The sequence below is a fragment of the Ambystoma mexicanum genome, chromosome 7q (assembly GCF_040938575.1).
Source record: "Ambystoma mexicanum isolate Mex_15411 chromosome 7q, UKY_AmexF1_1, whole genome shotgun sequence".
In the NCBI taxonomy this organism is placed as follows: Eukaryota; Metazoa; Chordata; class Amphibia; order Caudata; family Ambystomatidae; genus Ambystoma; species Ambystoma mexicanum.
The window spans coordinates 1006737564-1006755470 of NC_090941.1; the positions used below are offsets into that span (position 1 = coordinate 1006737564).

General features: G+C 42.8%; 1 protein-coding gene across 1 annotated transcript in view; it reads left to right on the forward strand.

The window, feature by feature from the left end:
- SLCO2B1 (solute carrier organic anion transporter family member 2B1) overlaps nucleotides 1-17907 on the forward strand; it is a 770532-nt gene that overhangs the window by 576834 nt on the left and 175791 nt on the right. The window contains exons 10-11 of the mRNA XM_069640200.1: nucleotides 7823-7987; nucleotides 9920-10118. Coding sequence (XP_069496301.1) covers nucleotides 7823-7987; nucleotides 9920-10118 — 364 coding nt within the window. The remainder of the gene's footprint in view (nucleotides 1-7822; nucleotides 7988-9919; nucleotides 10119-17907) is intronic.

The window sequence follows — 17907 nt, forward strand, 5'->3', positions numbered from 1 at the left end:
ATCATTTGCGAACTATTCCACAGCCGGACGAGCTGTTTGAATTCTTTTGCCAAGAACAATTGCCAGGACCAGTGCAGAGATCCAGGAGCCGTGCAGAGACCGCTGTATCCGGACAGACCAGACCAGAGATCCAGAGTGACCCAGACCGCTGTGAGCAGAACCTGAGAGCTGACCCAGATCACTGTGAAGTGCCGAGACCAGAACCGGAGTCCATTCCAAAACCTGACCAGATCCGTGGCGAGGCCTATTTCAAATTTATATTGTGAGTACGTAGCAGAACTGTGCAGAACGAATCTCTTGGTTAAAATAATCTAATCCAAACTATTTTAACCTAAGTAGAACAGCCTCCTAGAAATCGTGTCATCTGCCATTTGTAAAGCTGCACAACTGTCACCTGTCAATTCTGAAGCTGCAAGCTGTCACCTGTCATTTTGAGTTTACTTTAAATCCGAAAAACTACCTTTATTTAATCGTCTGTATCTCTGGAACCGTTTGGGCTAGGAATGAAATTCAAATTCCAATGAAAGCTTAGAATCTCTGCTTTCCAACGAACCTAGGACCGACTTGCTATTCCTTATACTTTTGCCGTAATCGCGATTCACGCACTCGCGAATTTTACCGCGATTTGCGATTTTGGCTCAATTTCTCCACTTGCCAAAATAGCAGCTCCATTCTTTCTTTTGTTAAAATCCGTTTGCAACTTGGTAATAACTCATAGAGCATTGCTAAAGTGAGCCTGAACTAATACCAACACGCATCTCCCACTCACCCTGAACCTCCTAAAGGGAATTAAAAGCATTTTCAGCATTTTTCTCACTTCACTGCCACCACATTCAAAGCACTTGGGCCTGTGTTTTAAAACTCATACCTGTTTTCTCTAAGCTTGCTGGGGTGGGAATTGAATTTCGTATTGTATTTGATTGCATTCCTGAGAACTGTGTGCTCCTCTTTCCATCTCCTTCCATTTCTTACATTGCATAGGGGAGGGGGGTGAATTGCCAGAGAAAAAGTGATTATCTTATCTTTTGCTAAAATCATATCAAGTATTTCTGTACTGCATTTTATTCCTCATTGCTTTTCCCTTGAAATCATAAAAGTATTTTTGCTACTTTATCCATCCTATACTAGCTCCACATTGATTGTAAAGAAGTGTGCTAGTGTCAGATTACCCACTGTTGATTTACATTATAATACAATAAACCTTTTAAACTTGCAAAACAGAACTACTTATTGGCTCAGTGGGGTCAGGGGGATTCTAAGAGAGGGGTGTTATATAGGGGTAGTCATCCAGAACTCATGAACTGGACATAAAGATATTTCAATAAGGGTTTCCATTCAGTATCCCAGACTAGGCATTGACTTAGCTGTAGAGTTGAATTGAATCCTCTTACATGTGAGAGGTGTGGGGCTTACTTTTGGCACTTTCCGTAAACACATTTTGGAGAAATATTTATTATATTTTGACCAGTTTGTCAGGGGCGCAATGCAGCCATTCTATTCGGCACCACTTGAGAATGCCCTTAAGTACTACCTTGGGCATGTGACATGTGATTGACTTCTCTTCTCTACTGGTCTTTAAGAGGGACCGGTGCTTAATAATGGCCGCCTGGGTGCATCGCCTATGTAAAGAGGCTGCTTTCCACATAGGTTAACGCTTTATAATACCCATGCATTCATACATTACACAATTCCGTGGCAGACATTTGATGGCCGTCAGAGGAACAGAAGGTTATGTAGGCACAACCAACATGTAACTGCCCCAGCCCTAGCACAGTCTCTGAAGTGCCTGCATCTATAATACTTCTGGAATATTATCAATCTGTTTTTCTTTTACTGCCCGCAGAAAGATACATGGACGCACCCGACCCACCTGACACATGACTGCCTTTACTCCCCCAGCTCTTCCTTTCAACGACAGCATAAGAAATGCACACATTTCAATTTTATGCAACACCCCTCCACCTACCAGCGCTGTGCTGTAGTTCCATTATCCTCTTCCCCCTTCTCTATCCCGGCCATGTATCGCCCCAGTTTGTACGAATCAGCATATGCTGGTTCTCCAAATATTGGACAGAGTATTCTAGAGTGCCAGGAATATACAAAAGCGCTAAAATATCGCCTTTGGACTAGGCTCATCTTTCAAGGTGAATAATTTGTTATAAAAATGCTTCTTGCGTTCACTAGTTTTCTTTGAAACACTTTTCTTTGCCAGACACCACACATACTCTGTTATTTTGTGTGCCCCACTGTGTTTTAGCACATGTTATATTTATAAAGATGTTACATGCTTGTCAAACTGGTTCATCACAAATAAATGATTCTGTTGTGCTGACAGCAGTTTTTAGGAAATTAAACAGTGGGTTCATGGGTGCCAACCTTTAATTTTCACTACAGGGGCAGAAATATCACCACCTCCGCCCTGAATATAAGCAAGCAAGCAGCCCATCCCATACCCTGGCCAAACACATTTTATAACACATATTTTTTATAAGGCATTGCAAAAAGTCATACGATTAACAACCTGTAGGTCTGTCAACCTGCTGAGCTACCCTGGTAGTCTTCTACTGTAAAGTGTGTCTATGGATCACTTAATGTACTAAAAGTGGGTGTACCTCTGTCATGGAAGTGATTTAAAGTGGAAATGTACAGTGTGGAGTTTGGAAAGAAGCCACATGAAAGAAATTGCACAATTTTTGTTAATATTATTTTGAACATTTCCATGCAAGCGGCAGTGCTACTGTGATATTTTTATTGCGTGGTCACAATGATCCTGCCCCAGCCCCTCCAACATCTCTGGCAAACAAGAGCAGCTTGCTTAAGCAAGACTGTGTCATGGGGGCGCACAAGGCCAACTGTGGTACTACAGGCGGCCTGCAGAAGCAGAACGTGATACTGCCATCTGTCAGCATGTTTACAAGTAGCTCCACATGGCACAGCAGCCAAGCTCCCCACCCTCAATTGGGACAACCAGGGTTCGGATGCTGAACACGGAAAATAGCCACAAAACACACTATTAAATAATTTAACTTCAAAAAGTGTATATTTTTCGCTGCACTAGAGAATCAAATTCTGGGGGGGATAAAAGCTATTATATCCCCCCCACTTAAAATTGTGGCGGGATTTGTCCCCCTCATCCCCCTCATGTCCCACGCCCATGACCCCATTATATTCCATGAACATGTTGCAAATCGGGACTAGAAACACTATACATGCAACGTTGTCAACGAAGATGGACAAACCTGGGCGCAGAAGAATACCACTGAGGAAAGCGAGGTGTCAGACTTCGGAGGAGAGGCACAAGGAAGGGGGAAACAGCGAGTACCTCCTCCGTCGATCAGCCCAGCGCTGCACAAGCAGAAGACACCCGCAGGAGAGCGAGCCTAAGGCCGGGGAACACAGGCAACATGGTCCGGGGCACTACATTATCAGCAGACCCTGGTAAACGAGCCATGTCACATCATCCCAGAGTCAATCTCAGCCTACCTTTTCACTTTTGAAGAACCAGGACAGGCAGGGCTCGCTCTGGTTGCTGGCTGCTCACACACGTCCGCATAAATAAAATGGAGCCCAAAGCAAAGTGGCCCGTACAGTAGTGCCTCGCTTTAAAATATAGCCACGCACCCCTGATTGCCAGGAGTCGCAGGGATTGGACAGGGGTCGCAAACTAACAGGTTGTGACCTCTAACAACCCCTAAATGACGTTCCTATAGAACTATGAACATTGGATCCAAGACGCAACAAAAGAACCAAACAATGTCAAGGTTGCCTCATTACTACGTTCTTGACACCAAATCAGCTTTGAAATGATAGAAGGACTTCACTGCCCCAAGTGTATATGGTTACACTTTATCTTTCAGACTTACTTTTGCACTGAGTACTCCAAACATGGCAGATAAGGTATTGTTTCTATATGTATTCTATACTTTCGAGTGTTGTCCATTTTTTACATTCAGTTCTCACTTGTGTGTTGTATTGTACTGTAAATATGTGTACACACAACACTGTCCTTGAATAGCGAAAACAAGTACTACTTTTACTGTTCCATTTGTAGGTATAATCTGGTGGTGACATAGGTGCCTCAACAGACAGGTATGATCAGCTATCATGCTAACAAACATGGTTAAACATGATAGCTCTTATAGAGCAACATTATAAAATATATATGTATGTAATCATTCATGGAGCTAGCCCTGATGATGGACGTGAAGTCCGAAACGCATCGGCTTCTGACTCTCACACTTCAGTTGTAAAGAAGGCAGGGTTTGCACCATTAAAGGATGTCACCAAGAAGATGAAAGAATCTCTCTTCTTTTTTTAACACTTTTTTTCAATGTTCTTGTACCTCATCAGTTCAGTTCTATGATTCTATTTCCTGGTACAGTACATGCCAGACCTCTGAAATTTACCTTACCACATATTGATCTGGTTGTTTATAATATTGGTTTGGAGTCACAGTGGTGGCCGCTCACACAGCCAACATGCTTCAACTGCCGCCATTTGTAGAGTGCTGCTCAGATCTAGCAGTGGTCTAGGCTGGTTTCTGTCAATTTCGTAAAGATTCATCTGTCATATCATCAATACAGGATGATGTTGACCTACATATGAACCACTGACGCTAGGGGTACAGGTGCATTGATACTATTAGACCTGTCGGTGGCATTCATTAACTTTAATCATCAATGCTCGTTCAGCCTTCTTCATGAGCTGGGTGAGAGAGACAAAGGGCCTCATTACATGTTTGCCAGTCTGGTAACAACGGAACCGGTAAGCTTCCCAGTACCGTTATTACCAGACCGGCAAACTACAAGTAATGCGTACCGGCACCCGCCTGCATACACTGACGGTAGCACCAGCACCATTTTAAATGGTGCTGGTGCTACCGTCCTCCCCATTCCCATTGAGTCCAATGGGACTCAAAAGGGAATGGGGAGTAATGATTTCCGGCGCCTGGCAATGGGGAAATACAGGGTCCGCCATCGCTGTATGCCCCTGTATTTCCCCATTGCCAAGCACTGGAATAATTTGCAAGTTCGGCGGCAGTCTGCCGGTTTTACCGTCAAACTTGTAATGACGCCCTAAAGTCCTGGAATGGATTGAGTACTTCCTAACAAATGAAGGTAGTACTGGTCCCTGTCTCTTCTCCAGCATGGAGCTTAAATGTGTGGGATTTAATGTCCACAGAGCCCCCTGAGCCTCCTCTTTCCAGTATATAACTACACCGAGTCACTTATTACTACACAGAATGTTTTGACCCCTGTCCACAGCTTCTTTGAATGCCTTAGCTTGATAGAGGCTTGCACGAGCAGCAATCATCTGAAAATACATTTTTCAAAAGCAGACATTTTGGCTGTAGAGACTCAAAGGTCCATTTGGGCCAAGCAGATCTGGCCTCAACAGCTGGGCGTTTTTTCATCAATTTCAGCAACAGTAAAAAGAAATGATGTACATTGATTGACACTGAACTGACTATGGTGGCCTAACTATTAGTGGTGACTTGGACATGTTTAAATACATTGCAAGCCCCATGCATATGGTTCTGATGTTGTAATACCCGTGTAGAACCCAGGTGATGGTTCTTTTGGCGATATGACTCCTGTATTATGCAAATAGTGCATACTTTGCCATTTCCTAAACACTGAAAAACAGACTGCAAAAGACACAGAATATGTCTTCATGTATGTTATTAAGGTTGAAACTATTGACCATATTATGCCTGTACTTTTCTCATTACCAGTGGCAACCAATGAAACATTTAAGTCAACGTATATGGTGCACTGAGCCATGCATAAAACTGACCTCACATATATACCAGTCAAATTCCAAAGGTATCTCACGCAACAAACCTTCATTACATCAACAAATACATGTTGGTGTTGACTGGTTGAGCAGAGCAAAACAAGATGGATGAACATTTCCTTTCACTGCAGCAAAGCTTTGGAAAATGCTGCCATTGGCCCCACAGTCAATCACTGAACATAGGGGGTTAGGAAAGACTGCATAATGAACTCAAAGCCCTCCTCCTCAAGGATTGTCTCATCACCTAGGCCCACACACCCTCCACTCCCCACCTGACCTGAGACTGGGTGATCTGCTAATCCTGTTTTCTCACATGGTTCCTTGTAGATCCCTTGCTGCCATGTTGCCAACCCTCCTTTACCCAGATTGTAATGTCCCCACTCCCTTGTATCCCCGCTTGCATCACTGTGCCCTTTCCCATATGACTTGAAAAGTTATCTGTTGGTTCCAGAAGCTAGGTCCATGCTCTCAATAAATAACATCATACTACTACTACTATTACTCCTACTACTACTTATAATAATAATAATAATACATTACATAAGAAAACAATTTCAAAGACAGATTGCTAGAAATAATCTAAGACACACATGGTGTGGATGGTACACTAGAAAGGAATCATATTTTGTTTCAGTAACCTTTATACACTGATCAAAAAGTTTAGAATAATCCTTCATTGTTTGCCACTTTTTGTATACAATAAAATACTCTGGTAAAACAAAAGAGTGTCTGAATCTGGTGTTTCACTTCGTATAAATAATGTAAGTTCCTTTCCATGTTTTCACATTAAATGTACTCTGTGTAGTTAGGAGTAAATCCTTAATACATTTTGCACACACATATTTAAAGGCAATATGACCTATTTTGCATATTGGGCAATAAAGCAGTTAAGTTTGCAACATTGATTAGTGGGTTGGAAAGCTCAGTGGGCTGTGCACCTGCCTACAAATATGCAAGCACAGATCTCTGCAAGGCGAGCTTAGCATTTCATCTACCTTAGGTCTATAAAATGAAGATTTGAGTGATAGAGAAATGTGATTTTATCAGGAAGGGAAATGATGTGCTAGGTAAATAGGGTTTATTTCCAACAAGATTGCAGAACATTTACTTTAAACATCATCAAATCTTTCTTAGATGCAGTTTTGTGCCTATAGAAGGAATGTGCCTACATTACTCTGTAAAATTGAAAATGCAAATGGCGAGGCAGAAAAAAATCCCCTGTGACAGTCTCATGTTCGCCTGTCAATGTCATGAAGCACCAAAAGTATTTTTCTTCTTCTTTGGTGATTCCTCTATGAGGTTTAGTTAGTATAGTATAACATGCCATCTTCTTTTTACATTAATTGATAAGATAAAGAACCTTTAAATAATCCTCTTCTAGATATATTACTAGCAACAATGAAAATTTAAGGATTAATTTTCCCAAAGAATAGATGGCACTTACCAAAATATTACATTTACTGAAGTATATTGTATGCATATATTCCACATTATAAAGAAAGGGACCTTGCACTGGTCAGCTGGCTACCTTCTGATCTCAGACCCAGGCCCCCTCTCCCGCCAGATGCACACCTGCACTGCCTCCCAGGCAACCCCTGCACTTGGGGGCTGTTTCTGTATCCATGCAGTCCCCACCAGCTCTTGACACTTGATGTCTGAACTTACTCCTGCACTTGCCACTAGCTGGCCGCACTTGTACCTATTGTTTTATTTATTTTATGTATTCTTTACTGCTGATCCTATGTAGTGCACTGCACCCCCTTACCCCCGCGCTTACCCTTTTCCCCCTGCCCTGCACTTGCATGATCTCAATGTTACCTGGCCTAGTAAGATTGTTGTCTTTGTCTTCCCTCTGTTCCCCCTCCCTTGCCTCATTGCACCTTGAAACACTTGTGTATAGGTGCATTATAAATGACATATCATTTAATATCATATCATGACATCAGAATGACTCTCCTCTGCTTGTATTTGAAATTGCTATTGCATCGGTCAATGTTCTCATTCTTGGTCTGCTGGTTTGCTTCAGTCTTCCCTAAAGTGCTCCTGAAGAACCTAAGAAATCCTGTGTGCCTCCTGGTGATTTTGGCTCAGGTCAATCTGTCAGCAATGGTGACGGGCATAGCCATATTCATGGCCAAGTTCCTGGAGCAGCAATTCTCAATCACGGCATCAATGGCTAATCTGATATTAGGTAAGTTCAGCCCCAGGGTAAATAATGTCAAGCCACTGAATTACTGTGCTCTTAAATTCTTGTGTCTATGGCTGAGATCTGCCAGAGAGTGTTCAGCCCTTATGTGATTCGCACAAAAGAGCGACAAAGGACCGCTAGCTGTGTTGTGCCTTTTCAGTTTTAGGCAAACCTATTGTCAACGGATGTGTAGGAATGTGAGAGATGAGATGTGTGTAGGGACATGCAGCCTGTGGGTGCTGTTTGGCTATGTATCCACCCATTGACCATCCATAACCATGCAACTCCCTGTGGCATTTCCCGCCCCTTAGCTGTCCCTCGCCAACCCTTTGGGATGTCCTTGAGTCTAGTTCTGTACTCTCTGAGCAGCCTTCTGAAAGATAAATGTTTCCGTGCATCTATAAACCAGGCGAACCCTCTTCTGGTGTAATGAAACAGTCTCAACCGATTGTGCCGTCAGCCACTTCATTCATAAGCAGTTTGTCATTGCATCTTTTCCCTGGACTGAATCCCCCTTAAAACAAACTATTTATTTGCCATGGATTGCCATGATATTCCCTGGTACTAGCACCATTTGCCAGCTGTTGCCATTTTACGGCCAGGTAGTAACATTTTTGCAGTTCCTGGAACATGCAAATCCAATGCCTGCGCGTATAATCAAACTGTTGGCTTTGGCAATGCTTTGTTGATCTTTCACTCCTTATTACATTCTGTGTAACAATACTTACCACTCAACTCCTGTTTTCCAGGACCAGGTCAACCTCACAGTGTGATTATACTGACAGTGAGTCACTTTGTGCCTGTGGGCTGGTTAAACAAAATGGATGGTGGAATGTATATTGCAATTCACGAAAGAAAAACATACATTTCTATTTATAATATTTGCAAATGGGAAATGTGGAGGTTACAGAGGAAATCAGAAAATTGACACCACCCAATGCACTTCTACCAAAATGTGCAAATTGGTGCAAATAAGAACATGGTGGTGACGGTGTCACACATACCACTTGAGCAGCCCTGATTCCAGATCAATGTTTGTTCATTTTGCACCCTTGCATATGCATACTATGGAGGCATGCAGCTGTAAGTTATTTGCAGGAAATTTCTGTTTTCAGGTGTATGGGTAACTTGCAACGGGTTTGAGTATGAGTGCAGCTGAGAAATTTACATTTTTCATTAATACAAAATGATGAAAATTAGATCCCCAACTTTCAGATTTTCAAAGGAAAGTCTTTTAAATAACAGAATACTGCAAATTAGTGTTAAGGATACATTTTCTATGTATGTAAACTGTTCCTAAAATAAAATACATGAGCAGTTACAAATGGTATTAGTATGTGGATTTAAAGTAAAAAACAAACATTTGTGTTAAAGAGTGCATTGCTGATTTGTACCATAACTGTAGCCAGAGCAGTGGCAATAGCCAGACACATTCAAAATATAGAGATGGCGATACAACTTAAAGAAAGAGGAAGTTAGTCTATCGTTAAAAGGTCAGCAATGTATCCAGTGATCAGGTTTATTCCCCTAGAACAGGGTTGTCCAACTCCAGGCCTCAAGGGCCGGAATCCCGACAGGTTTTCAGGATATCCTTCATTGATATTCATGAGAAGAAATGTGCATACATTTAGAATCGATGGATGCAAATCTATCTCATGAATATTAATGGGTGGTATCCGGCAAATCCAACATGTTTCTGTCCCTCGAGACCTGGAGTTGGACCACCCTGTTCTAGAAGGTGGCAGGCTGACAGGCACTGTGACATTCTAGCAAAAGCAGCTCATCACCTGTTGGACACAACTCCTAATTTCAATCGCAATTCCTGCATATACAACGCAAGACCCGCTGACTTTGTTAGTGATTGTCTGTTGATCTGTTTTTCCATCACATGTGTTTATACTGATGCTATTTCACCTTTTGGTTGGTGTTCTGCAGGGGCTGTAAATATTCCCGGAGCCATGGCGGGCATCATTGTTGGAGGGGCGATCATGAAGAAATTCCAGATGTCCTTGAAGCAATGTGGAGCAATGTGTGTGATTGGAATGGTTCTGTGTCTCATCATAGCTTTGCCAATTATTTTCTTGGGATGCCCGACAAAGACCTTTTTTGCTCCTGGCCATGTACCAGGAGGAAGGTAAGATATGCCTAAAGGACAAATATTGCTCAATAGGGACTCTGGTACTGTAGGCTGGACTAGCCTACAGGGAACTCTGGAGCTTTCTTGGTGGGCCTCTGCACCATAGGTCTCTTTTGTGTGGGTACCCTTGTTTTCTGCCCCCTTCCTTCTATCTCTCATCCCTCACACCCTTTTGTAGGAAGGAATTTGTTAGCAAGCTTCCAATGTGCTTTTCCTCTTAAGGAATATTGTATGTCAGCTTTCATTTTTGTATCCCTATATATAGGGCCAAATGTGGTATAAAATATACTATTTCACAGTGGTAGGAGCGTACCGAAAAAAGTAGTGGAACTGTGGTCTCGGCAGGGGAGAGGGTAGGTGGAAGCATAGTGCGACATGTAACAAGGTGTTGCGGGCATGGCATTGCAATAGTCTATGGGCCCCATTCATGGAACATTTTGCACGGTTCAAAGTGACTTTGCACTGCTGAAAAGTGACTTTGCCCTACCGACACAAACCCTGTTTCATGGAACCGTGCAAAGAATTCCATGAATCTGGACCTAAGTGACTACTTACTAAGGCTCCTATTACAACTTTACACTTGCACAGGGACATGAACGGACAAATCCTCTATATAGAATGGTGAATATGGTCATAAATAGAAGAGGAATGGTAAACAGGAAAACATCAAATTTGTAGAACACCGCTCCCGACCATTCCCGCTCACTTCGATCACTGCTATTTGGATCCATTTTTCCAAATTTTCTCCTGCAGAGAATCTGCATAACTCCACTTAGATGATCTGGACTTGTAATTTAGTGCCACTTTGAAAAACATGTCCAGGGCCACTTTTAGTTCACTGTCTATGGTGGTACTTCCCTTTCAAATGACAGGATAAGTGTGATTACCTGTTATGAATAGAAACGATGTCCCCACCTCACAGAAATATAAGGAATGGACGTGCTGGTTGTTGCTTGCGTTCAGGGTTGGATTGGCCCTTCGGCCTTTCGGCCTGTGGCTAGGCCGAAATCTTCCCTGGGCAGTGGGGGCCGGTTTCTGGGCATCCCTGGCCGTTTTGGACAAAAGAAAATATTTTGAAAAAAAAATAAATTTGGAAAAAAAATATATATTTTTGAGAAAACAAAAATACCTGCAACGGCATAATTCATTAAAGCAAGGTAACTTATGTTACCTTGCTTTGATGATTTATTTGCATGCATGATGTGTGCATCATAAATTATGATGCATGCATCATTCACATGCTGCTTCAGCATGCAAAGTTGAGGGGCCAACGGCTGTCACCGTGCCACCACTCCACGGGGCACTGTGCCCCCTGGAGTTGCTGTGCAGTTCTATTAGTGATAAATATGTATTTGTGATATTAGTAATAAACAACCAATCTTAGAGTAGAATAAGCATCTATTTCGGACTATGTATTTGGCCTTTCGCAAGTTATAGTGATAGCATGTTTCTTTTCTGCTGTTGTCTCTGTTACGATCATCACAAGCCAATCCACCTCGGTGTCCTCGGTCACTTGACAAAATCCTTGTGCCTAAAAGCTTCTGTACAGTGTGCAAATATTTGACCATAGCACATCAACTGGCCATTGACTTCATTGTGCCACAATGAATACTTTGTTGTAATGTGTTTATCTTTCCCATCTCACTGGCTTGCTGCTCAGGATGTTTGTTTGCATGTATCAGGTAACGAGTGCTCAGAGCATGGGATGTCCTGTGAGTGCGCTGCTTTCCCTATTTTGCCAACCTCTGAAGCCTGAAAGTACATGCATGCTTGCTTGACATGTGGCCAACTTTGCACCAGACCTGCAGATGAACTTGACTGGTCTGCTGTTAAATCTCAGTTACCTGTTTAATGGTATTCACTAAAGAATAATTAGGGTTTCCTGTTTTAGGGGTTTATCTTTATTTTCTACCGGGGTGTTTTTCCAGTGTTTTCAAAAATGGTAAGGATCTGTGTTCATCAGTGTTTTCCCATTGGTCCCCTTCAAAAAATCATGGATAACTGTTGTGTAAACACACACATGTTCTTTTATTGTGTCAACGCGTGCATAAGCAGGATGAGGTCTCTCAGAGCAAGATGTTTTGAACACCTTCTGGAGAATAAAGGTGAATGTGTTAATCCAGTAATATCTAACATTCCTACAAGTCAGAATTATTGTAAATAATGCAGTACTTTTTCCGGACTCTTTGCCCATCCTTGCGTCTGGTCTTCACATGAAGACTTTGATTTCTGAAAACGACCTGTCCACATTCTAGAGACTTCGATGTTTAGCAGATAAGGCACAGGGTTTGCCCAAGAACACTCACTTTGGTGGAGGTAAGGATTATTTTGGGTGCTCTACAACAGGAGTGACACCAACACCATGGCCTAACGCAAGCTTCGTGCATGGAAGCCTCACACAGCTTTTCTTTTAAAGCCAACAGGCAGCTGACAATCTGCAGCTCTCCTCAAGACAGATACACATGCGGAGGGTCTGTGGCCACAGACACTTAACATTCCATGTTGAACCATTTGTTGAAAATACAAATATTTGTCAGTGGTCAAGGGCTATTTTGAGGAATTCTAGCCAATTTGATGACATGACTTGGCAACCACCCAAATGTCTTAAATGTGTCTACACTGCCTCAAAAGGTCTCTGACAACATACAACTACAAATATTTTGTTTATATACAAACCAATGTAACATTGAATGTGCAGTGCTTTGAATAAAGTAAGGCGACAGGAGGGGAAGTGATGGGAGGAAGCAAACAAGCAACCATGGGGTGGAGTAGGGCCCTTTTCCTATTGTCTGCCAGGCCCCCTCTCCAGCCACCCCTTCACCCCAAACTTCCTCTCATCCATGCTCAGTCTGAGGCACCACCGGGTTGAGGGGAAATAGCGTTTTTCAGTTTAACCCTAGGAGTCACTTTTTCTTCCAGGGGTGTTTTTTTCCAGTGTTTATCTGATTTCACTGAAAACAGGAAAGCCTAAGAATAATTACGCGTTTTACTATAGCCGATACGATAGCTCAGTGGGTTGAGCGCTCTCTGCTGTGATGTGTGTGTGATGTGCAGGTTTGAATCCCAGCAAGGCCATCTCAGCCTTTCATCCTTCTTAGATCGATAAATGAGTACCAACATAGGTTGGGTTATATTGTATGCATATTTATTCTATAAAAAAGAGCTTAGGCGTAAGTGCTGTACAATAACATATTATCATTTGGCCTTGGACGTCTGCTTGCATTCACAGTAATTTGACAATATGGATCTATACACACAGATATTAAGGATACATATGGTGATCCATTCTTGTATGAAATGTATATCACATTAGTGAAATCATAACCATATTTTTCGCAGTGTACTTAGGATCAATGCTATTTGGTGCCACTTCCTGTTTTGTCACGGTGTGAAAGGTCGTGTTTCATCACTTCCCGGGATGTCACTTTGGGGTGGGTTCAAATGACATCACTTCTGGTGATGTCATCATAGGTCAAGGGTCGTGCGACGAGGGGTAGGCCACGTTTTTGAGGCAAGGGTTGGGTTACTTTTTTTGGGTGTCTGGGCCTTTTTCTTGTCCCAGTCTGACCCTGCTTGCGTTCTGCTGTGTGCAAGTCTCCTGATGATTCGTGTAGGTGACCTACATACAGTATAAGGAGGTGTGTGTGAGTGTAAGGGACTGGCAGAAACCCTTCCATGCATACGTAAATGTCAGGAACATGTGCACATCCAATGCTAGCACTGACCCCAGCTGTCATGCTAGTGGAAGCTGGGGCCAGACATCCTTCCTCGTTGGTACTCTGTAAGCATTGTCAGTTTAGGCAAAAACACATACCTATCAATGGTATTTTCTTCATTTACACTGCTGCATCAGGGACACACTCATGCACACCATTGCAGGAATGTTTCTTTTTCATCTCACTAATGCACTCCTGGGTATTAAATGTGCATGCTTGCACTACTCTGCGCTGGGTAAACTGCTATCCACATGTGCTTCTGAGTGCACTTCTCCTACTCCAGGCTCGCCCTAATGTGCTCATGTTGCATGTGCACTAAAGATACATATGCTAAGGGACTGTCACATGCAGATTTTTGGTGGATTACCACATGTGCAACATTTCTGTTTTTTCCCACTTATGTGCAAACTTGACACACACTATTGACAAACACATTTTGCAAGTCACGGCCTGCATGTGCCTTTTTACAGAAACTTTGCACCGGTGCAAAAAACATTTTGTCCATGTTAGAAAACATATGCACCAGGACAACTGCAATTTTGCATGGTATAACCACTAGTGCAAAATTACCCTAGTGCAAAAAACATGCACTTTCAATGCGTTTTTGCACCAGCGAAACCTTTTCCCTCGTGCTTATACGGTGCAACTTTGGTCTTGCACCTGTGCAAAGTTTCTGTACTCTGGCCCCAGAAAGTACACATTGTAAAGTAACTAATGAAGATTACTAATGCTGTTATATTGTTCTGTGTTGAAATGGCTTACAGTTGGATGTCTAGAATTTCATTCCACGTCTAGGGCTATATTTGGTGTGTTGTTTTTCAATGACCCACCAAAGAACAGTCTCTAAAGTACCTGCAGTATCTTCAGTGTTTCGCTGCGTAGTTAACTGTAGATTATATTTAAAATTTGTGCATTTCATTATATTTTTATTTATTGTATATGTATGGTTTAAAACAAACCTGTACAATCTTTTAAAAACAGCAGAAAACTGGATCTCATCACAGCTATCAAATTATCAGTAAAATCCATGAATAAAAACACATTGTTAATAACACAGCAATACATTTATAAAAGGAAAAGACAATCGCTTAGTAAAATCCAAATTATAATTGGTTATTTATAACGCACTTAATACCCAGAGGTTTCTTAGCGCGGACCTGGGGATCGAACCTGTGTTGCTCTGCGTCATCGTCTTACTTCCAAGGTGAGCACATTGCCCCTGAGCTATCCTCCCAAGACAGCACATTCAGAATCCCCCACAAATACTCCAAGCAAAGAGACATCAAACCAAGGACAATAGAATCAAATGAATACTTGGCCTCCTTCAAAACTACCGCTACCTGTTACGCTCACCTGGTCTCTGCCGAGGTGTTGGGGTACGGATGCAGCCCTCCCAGAGGTGAGGTCGCTCGGTTCCGACTTCGCCCTCTGCGTTTATGTGTTGACTGCTGGTAATAGGTGATGCTCCTCGGGACTGCGCCTGCGTGGATAATAGGGGGCGTGAGTATGCCAGCTTGTACCCCTGATCCCCTTCCAGACCCCTTCCCCCAAACCGTGGTACCCGTGGGATGTGCTGTCCCTGGAAAGCTCACCTGTTGATTAGTTTTGGCGAGCAGTCTGTCCTGCTGCTTCTGGCAGGGGCACTTTTATGATCTGGACCAAGTTCCTTCACTGGTCACTTGCATGTGGTAGTCCAGTCCTGCTGCGACTAAGCCAATATGCTTCAGGTAAGTGTTCCTGTTTGCCTTTGTCTTTCCTCATCTGTTTTTGTTGTATTGTAAAGATCGTTGTCTTGTATTGCTGTCTGTTCCACTTTTGATGTCTGCTCTTTTGCTTTCTTCCCTTCCAGGTGATGTTGCCGGCCCGGCAGAATCTGTGGAACTCGAGGCGGCAGCCGGAGGGAATGAGGAGCGAAGCTGCAGCTGTTCAGTAGCTGGTAAGTTGTTAACTAAGGGGCGCGCCGGGTTCAAATGCAGCGCGGCCCTAGGACGGATGTTCTAACCTTGTCTTTCTTCTTCTTCAAAGGGTCCGAGTTCGTGGATACAGAGTACAATTCTGCGGCGTCGGGATCAAGATCACTTGATGTCTGGAGATGAAGCACCGGTTTCCTGGAGGTGAGTATGCAGGAGAACACCTTGTTTCAAAGGTAAGTAAACTGGTCCAGGCGGCGGTGAGCATCATGTAGCATGTGAGTGCACAGTAATGCGAAGCACCGGCCTCATGGAGGGAGCAGATTATATAGCTGAGCTTCTGAAGCCACACCCACTAGGATCAGCTTGCCTGCCATACCCGATGAGTCAGCACATGAAGACCAGGCCTACGGAGCCACACCCGATGAGTCAGCACATGAGGATGTTCTCTGGAATAAAGGCTTTCAGCTCCTGGAAAGTTCTTGTAAAATAAAAGCACTCCTGCACTGAAATAAAGTAAAAGCACTCATGCACTGAAATAAAGTGTTCCTGCTCACATCTCTATATGAGCCTGGTGCCAAAGGCGCCCGGACTGAGTCCAGCCAGGGCCCCTGTGTTTATGGGTTCCAAAGGGACATAAGTGAATCAAGTGACCCATTGCCCCATCACTAGATGGTGTGGATTTTGTGTTCTGGAGCCTGTGGCCATGACAGTACCATATTGGTGGCCAACCAATTCCAGTAATGCTAGATTCCAAGTCAAGTACTGCGGCTAAATTAAAATAACTCCCATAGGATACATACAAATCTAAAACAGGATTCAACACTGACATAAATCACAAGCCTTTATAAATCTCACAATTGCAAGTGATAAGGCAACTGATACCCCCACCCCCCAACATGCTCAACCCCAAATTCTCTGTGTCCACATGTACTAAATTGTATACAGATTTGCCATAATATGTTGGGATTGCATGTCAGGACACAGAAAGAGTAGGTGTTGCAAATTCTCCTTTACATGTCAGTTGTTACAAAATCTGTACTAAGCCAAATCCTTTGGAAACCGCTGCAAATACACACTATTTTGATGGTTAGTTGGCATCATAACAGAACCGCATACAATTATTTCTATACAACCTATTTGTGAATTACCGTATCACTTTAGCTCTAAACTGGTGTGAGTCCATCTCCTTTGGTGCCATCCCCAATTAGGACTTTTCCAAATGAGCCCTCACAAAACTAAGGTGGGGAAAGCAAAAGGTTAGTGCTCCAAGGTTCCTGGACACAATGCTGCAAAATAATTGCAGAAGTCTTTATGTTTGTCCTTTGGGAATTCTATATGAAGACAATGAATTAGGTGTTTTCTCTTTCATGTTGATGGTGTATGCTCCAGATATAGAGTGCACTCTAGACCTGTCCGTGCCATCCTGGAATTTCCTCTGCACTGTTGAGTTACTTGTTGCAGGACTGTATTTCTATTGCCTTCAATCCTTTTTTGATTTTTATACTACTTTGTCTCTTCTGCAGTGATCTGGAGCTTTTCCAAATGACCACTCATAGAACTATCATGGACTTTCAAGGACCCCAATATGTCATCTCTTTGCATATCCCTCAAAATGCTTTCCCCCCATGAATCAATTGCTTAGTGCTTTGAAGAGTTTGGAAAGCAACAAACCCGGTTTTAATAAAGTAAATTAGTAACGCAGCCGACATAATATAACCTTAATACAAAAGTTCCATGTGGCCTAGGGCCCATGTTGCTGACTTGGAAGCTGGAAATCATGCTTTTGCCCTACTTGAGTAAACATATGTATTTCAAAAGGAAGGCGTGAACTGGGAGGGTGATCCTTAAAGTGCACAACTTAAATTGCAGCGGCATGACATGGAGGTATTGTAGTGTTTATTTATATAGCACCTGCACGCAGGCAAGTGTTTCAAAGCCCTCAAGATGGGTGGGAAAAAGGGGAAAAAACAACAGTCGCTCAGAGCCCTTAACATTCTGAGACGATAATAGTCTGCACAGGCAGCGTAAGTGCGTAAAAAATACATTTAACAGTTTGGGAGACAGCAAATAGGCCTGATGGCGATTCTGCAGTTTTAACAGTGCAAATTAGGGGTGAAGTGAAGGGAAAATAGAGAGATGATCTTCTGGCGCAGTGCG